At 62.0% G+C, this 7891-nt stretch overlaps 3 protein-coding genes across 3 annotated transcripts in view; all 3 read right to left on the bottom strand.

Moving 5' to 3' along the window:
* Nucleotides 1-274: 274 nt before the first annotated feature.
* Nucleotides 275-2375, bottom strand: RHTO_02693 (zinc finger, C2H2-type domain containing protein; the record flags this gene model as incomplete). The annotated part of the gene is made up of 3 exons (XM_016416367.1): nt 275-668; nt 733-2010; nt 2080-2375. 3 exons carry the CDS (start codon nt 2373-2375, stop codon nt 275-277), a joined length of 1968 nt encoding a protein of 655 aa, XP_016276086.1.
* Nucleotides 2376-4791: 2416 nt separating this feature from the next.
* Nucleotides 4792-5903, bottom strand: RHTO_02694 (uncharacterized protein; the record flags this gene model as incomplete). Its single annotated transcript, XM_016416368.1, has 5 exons — nt 4792-4871; nt 4936-5256; nt 5322-5426; nt 5499-5712; nt 5802-5903. The coding sequence occupies 5 exons, from the start codon at nt 5901-5903 to the stop codon at nt 4792-4794; spliced, it is 822 nt and encodes a 273-aa protein (XP_016276087.1).
* A 632-nt stretch (nt 5904-6535) lies between these two features.
* The window catches only part of RHTO_02695 (uncharacterized protein), a gene marked incomplete at both ends in the record, with an annotated part of 1474 nt that continues 118 nt past the window's right edge, over nt 6536-7891 (bottom strand). Inside the window, 3 exons of the mRNA XM_016416369.1 lie at nt 6536-7228; nt 7286-7732; nt 7827-7891. The exon at nt 7827-7891 is cut by the window's right edge and continues 118 nt beyond it. Coding sequence (XP_016276088.1) covers nt 6536-7228; nt 7286-7732; nt 7827-7891 — 1205 coding nt within the window. The remainder of the gene's footprint in view (nt 7229-7285; nt 7733-7826) is intronic.

Consider the following 7891-nt stretch of genomic DNA (forward strand, 5'->3'; position numbering starts at 1 on the left):
CAACCCAGCAGAACTACGAACTACGCAACGCTCGGGAGGAGCAAAAAAGGAGAAGAGGGGGCGAGGGAGAGTAGGGGTATATAGGGATGGACGACAAGGTAAGACTAGCGCGAACTGGGTACTGAGAAGAGGACGAGTGATCACGAACGAGAAAGAGGCGAGTTGCGAGAGGCGATGCAGTGAGAGTGGAGACGAGCGAAGAAGGAGAAGAACGGAATTGAGGGTGTCGGCAGGCAAGAGGCGAAAAGACGGGCAAGCACCGCTCTCCGCCGTACTATCGCGCCTGCGCCGCTCCTCCTGCTCCTCCACCCGCCGCTCCCTGCCCAGCCGCACCCGCCCAGCCTCCTCCCGCTCCAGCCGCATACAACCCCTGCGCCGGCTGCGCCGGAAGCGTAAACTTCGGATAAACGCCCGACGCCGACGGAGGCTGTGGGGGGATTTGATACCCCTGCGGCGGCGGGGGAGCGTAGTAAGAAGCTGAAGAGGGCGGAGGAGGGGCGTAGTGGTATGCTGGAGGGCCGGCGGTGGGGTTCGTAGGTAAGCTGAAGGGCGCGGGGGCGTAGAGGTGAGAGTAGTGAGAGGCTGCTGAAGGCGGGATGGGGAGGTGAGGGTGGTGAGGTGAGCCGTTGGCGAAACTTGAGGCGGTCGAGGTTGAGCCGTTCGACAAGCTGCGTGTTACGTCAAACTCGTCAGTCTGCGTCTGCGTGGAGAGAGGGAAGGCGTCAAACGCACGAAGGAGGCCCGTCCCTCTCGCTTCCCGTCGTACTCCCCGGCCTCGCATACGGGTCGACCGGATAAACTTGCATCATCTGCTGCTGGTAATGCTGCATCTCTCCCTGCTGCTGATGTTGCTGATGATACGCATAGTGCTGCTGCTGCTGGTGATGCTGGTGCTGCTGGTGATGTGTCGGCGGCTGAGGAGGCGGCGGCATCCCCAGCGTCGAAGGCGGTCTCGAGCCTGGCGCGCTCGCGACAAAGTACGACTGTTGCTGTTGTTGTTGTTGCTGGGTGTTTGGATCGGGTTCGACGCGCTGGCCTTGCTGGACGGGCGAAGGAGCGGGTAGGAGAGCCGAGATGCTCGGGAGGGAGATCTTGTTGGGCGTCAAGGCGCCGGCGTCTGCTTGCGCTTGCGCTTGAGCGGGTTGAGGAGGTACAGGAGGGTAGGGAAGCGAGGTGGGGACGTTGGAGGGGTAGCGTGCGCGGTCGTGTTGCGGAGGCGGAGGCGGAGGGAGCGGCGAGACGGAATAGTAAGGCGGACCTTGTGTGGCCGACGAGACAGACGAAGGACCGGCTTGAGGAGGGTATCCTGCGCCGTAAAAGTCCATCCCTGCGTATCCGCCGCCTGCTTGCATCCCTCCATTTCCCGGCGGAGGACCCATCGCGCCGTAGATCTGCTGGTGGTGGACCGGCGCGCCGTAGTATGAGTTCGAGGGGTTGTAGTTCGACGACGGGTACTGCGAGGGAGGGTACTGAGGCGGAGCAGCGTAGGGATAGTTGGCGGGACCGGGCGGCGGAATAGGCTGGGGAGCGTCGCGCGGCGAGTCTCGCGGCGCAGAGTCGACGGGCGCTCCGAAGGGCGAGACAGACTGCGGCGGAGGGTTCGGAAGCGGCGGCGGCGCCTGATTCGCGACGCGGTCCAAGTCGCCCGCGATCTGCTGGCCCAGTTCGGCCACCGCGTCCGCCTGCTCCTTGGCCTTCTGCGCGGCTGAGCCCTTCTTCTTCCCTCCTGCGCTCTTTTTCGGCTTCGTCTCGCCTCCAGCCGTCGTCTCAGCAGGCTTCCTCTTCGGCCGCGACTCGACGTTCTGGTCGTGGACAATCATGCCGGCCTCTTTCTGCTTGGCGACGGTCGAGGCCGAGAGCTGGTTGTGCAGCGAGACGAGGTGTGCGATCGTCTCTTGGTTCTTCTCCTGCTGGTCGGCGTGGACGGTCGAGGCATGTTGGCGGACGTTGTCGAGGCGGGAGAAGGAGCGGCCGCAATGGCACTGGAACGGCCGTTCGCCCGTGTGTTTTCTGCGAGCGTAACGATGCCCTGTCAGCTCTGGAGAGGGACCGCAGCCCGGAAAGTCGTCCCGAACTCACCGAACATGCCGTGCGAGGTGTTCGGAGCGGGAAAAGGTCATCTGGCAATCGCCGAACCCGTTGCACCTGAAGAGCTTTGTGGGCTGCTTCTTCGCCGCCGGTCCCGCCTGGCTCTCCCTCTGCCCGTCTGCGGCATCGCCCTCGGTTGTCTGCGCGGGAGCGGGTTGTTGTTGTGATGAGGGGGTGACGGGCAGCGCAGGCGGTGGGTGAGCGTGTGCGGGCGAGGGCATGCGCTGCGACGGGTGAGGCTGGGCGTGCAGGAGGTGTCCCTGCGAGTGCTCTGCGACGGCCTGCATCGCCCCTCGTGTCCCCGTCGACGAGGCGAGGCGGGTCGGGACTCGAACGGGTGAGTGGGCGGACGACGACGGCGCAAGCGAGTGGGAGGCTAAGCAGCTGTGTTCAGGGATCCCAGCGAGTGTCGAGGTGCGTTGACAACTCTGCTGGTGATGTCAAAACAGGAGTTCTGGCGCGGGGCAGGGACAGCGAGGGACAAGGGACGAGCGACGGCGCTCTCTCTTCGTTCTCACCCTCGCACTCGCTCAGCTGGTTCGACTCAGAGCTCACTGGCACCGCACGACTCGAACACGGCCACCCATCCAACTCCCGCGCTGAACGAGCGACTGCAGCCCGCCCACCGCCGCCCGCAACCCAGCCTGGAGCCCTTTCACCCGCTCGCGCACACCCTCCAGAAAGCTAATGCCATCTCGGCAAAGAACACGCAGTCGCACACTCGCGCGCAAAAGCCCTCTCTCCGCTCGCGAGCCGCCCGCCGCCTTTGTCGCCCGTCGCCGTACCTTGTTTGCTCGCGAGCTGCGCTTGCGTCGATCTCGAGATAGGCTCGTCAATGCGCGCACAATGAAGCGGGGCCACCGAAGGGAACAGCTGTTCCGCTTGCAGTGTCGGTTGCTGGCGCTTCCTCGCAAAGGTTGCGACGAAGCCCTTGCGGCGTCGAAGTGCTTCGCAATTGCATCTCCTTGCCTACGGATGCTATATCTGCGTATGCACTGTACGAGCGTTGTCAGCCACGCTCAATTTGCGCTCATAGCTGGAGGAAGGCGGCGAAGAATTCAGACAGAAGGTGTAGAGAGGTGTCGGCATCTGCTCAACGCTCGAAAGCGCCTCCCAGTCCGCTTCTTTGCTTATTCGTTTTGGGGTGGCGTGCTCATCCTTGTGCTCGCCGGAAGGGAGAGAGAGGAGGGCGAGCGTACCTAGGGGAGTTGCGAAGGAGGACGGGACGAGTCGTCGAGACGGAGCGCGAGTCGAGCTGTTGCGTACGCAGCGAAGGCGTGTCAGTCGTTGCACCTCCCCGGCGTGAGGTTGACGAGTGTCTTGCGTAGCGGGCTCAGCGACCTTAACCTGTTTTTTTTTCCTTCTCCTCACCCTGGTCCGACAAACGCAGGACTCGGCGGGACTATCGAGGTTCATCCTTGCCCTTGTGCTCCTGATCGACGTATCCCAAGGCGCATGGAGAGCAGAGCGACGCACCGTGGAGCAGAGCGAGTCGAGCGCGATGGTCTGCGAACGAGGAGGAAGAAGGTCAGCGCGCGCTCATCCCTCCCAACGTCTCCAAAGCTGCTCCCGAAGCGCTCAGCGATCAAGTGTATCCTTTGTGTCGTCGTCATACACCCTGGCTGGTCATGAGAGACGCAGGCAGATGGTCCGACTACCTTTATCTTTCGCAGAGTTCGTCGTCGCGCAAGGTGGCGAGGGATGAAGTGGGAGACGCACCTAGACGGTTGACGGGTTGCTGAGAGGTTGCGAAGACGTCGAGAGGGCCTGCAAGAAAGGGCGGAAAGCAGGTCAGCTTCTCCCCTTCCTCGTCCTCGCTCCACGCACCTCCCCTCCCTGCGCTCGTCCTCCTGTCAATCCAGCTCAGCGTGTGAATCTCTCCGCTCACAGCAGACATCACAAAAGAGCGAGCACTCGAAAAAGTGTGGCTTGAGGCATCATCGCTGGCCTTTCTCGAGACGGGCGTGAGAAGGCGAGCGTGCGAGAGGGTGGACGTACTACGCTGCAGTTCTTGCGTCGACCCAGGCGCGAGAGAGTGAGAGGAAGGAGAGGAAGAGAGAGAAGCAGGCGGATCGAGCGAGCGAGCAGCGAGTGAAGCGTGGGGAGGAAAGGAGGTGAAGGGGAGTTGAGCCGGGTGAGTGGGTGTGCGAGTGCAGCGACAGCGAAGGAGCTGAGGTGACAGTAGCAGCGATACTTGTGGTAGTGAGTGGGGAAGAGACGAAGGAGGAAGAGCGGAAGAAACGGAGGAGGGAGAGAGGGGCAGGAGCACGAGGACGACGAGGAGGTGTTCGTCCTTCTTCGGCGACGTTCAGGGACGAGAGATCCTCACAGCAACGCCAAAACGCACGAGGGAGGCGTTCAGCCGGCCAAGCGAAAGCCGTGCGACAATACGCAGCGAGAAAAAAGGGAAGGCCTTCCTAAGCTCGAAAGAGCTGGCGAACTGAAGCCTCGCATTGCTTTCCGACTGCCAAGAAGACAGGCAACGGCTTCAAGAACACGGCAGGGAAGAGTACAGCAACAAAGGAAGGAGGCGAAAGGGAAGCGTGAGGGGATTGTTCGAGTCTATGTCAACGTCGGCAACATGGTGAGGTCGCTGACGTCGGCTGGCGTTGGGCTGAAGCAACCAGAGCGCTGCAAGATGGGTATGTGAGTGCCCACGCCCCTGGTCGAGATGCTCGGGCAGTGAAGCGGAGACCTACACACCTAGTTCCCCGACGCCTCCAGCCTCTCGCGCAGCTCCGCAGCCGCCTCCTCCATCGTAAAGGACTCGCCGCAAAAAGACGCTGTAGGAGCGACATCAAGACAAGTTCAGCAGGGGAAGGGAAAGGCGAGAGGAAGGAGGCTCACACTTCGGCAACAGCTCGAGGACTGCCTTGACCACGTCCTCGTCCGCAACCTGCTGGAGGACCGCTTGCACACTCTCTCGCCTCGGAGCGCAAAGCTCGACACCGTTGTGCACGAAGGATTTGACCTGCGGGCCTTCCGCACTCGAAAGGCGTTCGGCGGCCTGAAATGCCGCAACGGCGGGACCACACTGCTGGCAAGCGATGACGACAAGAGCATCGTACACCTTCTTGCTCAAGGCGGGACCGATCAAGCGGTAGAAGGCGACTGATCTATCGTCTGTCGTGAGGGGAAGCGCCTTGGACAAGTCTTCCCAACCGTAATCTGCAACGACCGTGAGAAGAATCATCAGCGCTTTATCCACAGGTGCAAAGATTGGCAGGGCTCACCGATTTCAACAATCCACCAGTTCGAAATGAGCGTGCGAAGATCTGGCCTGGACAGAGCATTTCCCGCCATGCTTGAGGCTGTCTGCAACGCGTAGAGTACGAGACCTGTAGGGGAGTAAAGTCAACATCACGGCCGTCCAGCAACTCCTCAATTGCGAGAGGCGGAATATGGCGCACCTTGGAGACCGACTCGGCAGGCATCCAGTCGCTCCATCTCGAGGTCCTCCGCCTGCATCCGGGCCACTTCTCCTGCAATCTCTGCCGTCAAACGTCCGCAGGCCTCGATCATGTTGTTGATGTCGGAGAGAAGTATTTCGCGATCCTGCAGGGCATTGTCGGTTGTGTCGGTTCGCTCGGAGGTCGGAGGAGAGGCTTCGTCAGAGCAACGGATCTGGTGGCCCAAGAACGCCACGTCGTTAGCATTGGCGGGCGTTCCAGGGCTGCGAATGGTGAGGCCGTTCCATCGACCGTTGAACTCACCGCACCCGCGATCTCGCGCCTGCCCTCTCTCGCCTGTCGCAGAACGCCGGCCCCATTGAAGATGCCGATGGTGTCCTTCCCAAGGTGCCCGCGCACGCGCATGCTATCGAGGTGTGGATCGGTGACTAGAACTGCAGGCGCCGAGCGGCAGCGGGCTCGAGGGAGAAGGAGGGAGCGCTCGGCTTCGGAAGTAGCGGCGAAAGTCTGCGTCTCTTGCATCATGTAGGCAGAAGCTCGAGCGACGAGTGTGGCCGAGGAGGAGGAGAGTCGCGACGAGAGAGACGATGGCGATGAGGTCGCGGTGCCGATACAGTACGCTCAGTCAACTGTCCTGCAAGCAGCCGTAAGCAGCGAGCCGTGGAGAGGAGTTCGTCGAGAGCAAGGAAGCCTCTGGTTTGGGGAGAGCGACCACGGTCGCAAGGGACACGCTGCTCGCGCGGGCGCCCAGACAGAGCTGGAGGAACTCGAGAGACAGCGGTAGAATGCAGGCGGAGCCGAGCGGTGCGATGAGTCCGTTGTGGTCGAGACGAAGAAGCGGAGCGATGAGAACGGGGAGAAGTTCACCTCGACAGCGGACGCTCAGATGCTTGCCAGACGATGCAAAATGAGCTCATCTTCGTCGAGTGTGACTGCGAAGCCGCCGGGAAAAGGTGAAAATGGCAACAACACTGTAACGGAAATACAAGGAACGAACCGCATCTCCGTGTCGTCCTGTACAGCTCTGTCTACCTCTTCTACGCCGTCAACACCGCTCTTCCCTCATCGTCGACCCAGACGAGCGCCCGCCCCCTGAGCCACTTCTCGCCGTCCTCCTCCTCGTCCTTCCTTCGCTTCTTTCCTCCTCCTTCACCCGCTACACCGCGCAGCGCTTTGACATTTGCCTGCGCCAACAAGCCTCGGATGGCGAGTGCTAGGTGTGCGTCGCAGTTGAGGCGGATCATCTCTGGCCAGGCGGAGGCGGACGACGAAGGCGGGAACCAGGCGACTGCTCGAAGTCGGCCGAACGAACCTGACTCGTGGAGTGAAGTCAGAAACGACCACAGTGCGCGGAGTCGTGCGTCGGTCCAGTCGATCGAGCGTTCGGCCGAAGTCGGCGATGGAGAGGACTGAGGCGGAGGAGGCTGAGCGAACCATCTGACGGGCGAGGTGTGCGGGATGGGCAAGGACGCAGAGACGGGTATAAGCCACGCTCCTCGACGACCGGGCTGGAGGTACGACATGGTGATAGGCGAGTCGAGCGGGAGTTGCGAGGCGAGCGTGTACTGCGATTGATTCGTGCCGTTTGTCGCTGCACCGTTCGCTGCGGCGAGAGTCGAGGCGAGCGGGTCGAAAGATGGATCGACGAAAGAATGGAGGATGCGAGACGGGTGCTGCCGAGCGGGATCCATGTTGACGGCGACCAAGGTGGAGGGATTGTGGCAGTGAGGCTGCGAAGACGAGTCGTGTCAGTAGAGATCAAAGAATGAGCGCAAAAATTCACGCACGTATGGAATGCACCGCTTGATCGCGCCGTCCGCAAGTTCGGGGTTGTCTCCCCTCGCCGTCTTCGCCTCCTCGCGCTCGATCGGCGTTGGCGGAACGAGCTCCTTCGCACCTGCCTCGTTCGCCTTCCCCTTTCCCTTGTCACTCCGCCTCTTCTCCTCCTCCGCAACTCGCGCCCCGCTCGTTCGAGGCGACTCGACCCGTACCTTCTTCTTCTCCCGCCCGGCACTGGACAGCGAAGGTGCCCACCCTCCTACGACACCGGTCGTCTCGCGCCGTCGCAAGATGCCTTGTGTTGGTTGATCAGAAGGCTGAGCGGCCAGCGCTGGCGAGGGAGACTGGCGGGGAGGAGGAGGTTGCCAGTGCGAGAAGGGTTCGAGGGTGCGGTCGACGAGTTGACGCTTTCTCCGCGCCGGCACGTCGTTCGTCGAGACGGAACGAGGAGAAAGCTTGGAGGGCAAGGTGGCTTCGTAGGTCCTGGCCGAGGCTGCGAAGTCTCCAGGTCATCTTCAGCGCTTCGACGGGCGACGATTTGAGACGCACGTAGCTGCCCCACGGGCTCGTGCCGTTGCCAAGCGCTCGCACTACAAGTCGTGCGCACCGGCGGG

Source organism: Rhodotorula toruloides, assembly GCF_000320785.1.
Source record: "Rhodotorula toruloides NP11 unplaced genomic scaffold Scaffold2, whole genome shotgun sequence".
NCBI classification, from domain to species: Eukaryota; Fungi; Basidiomycota; class Microbotryomycetes; order Sporidiobolales; family Sporidiobolaceae; genus Rhodotorula; species Rhodotorula toruloides.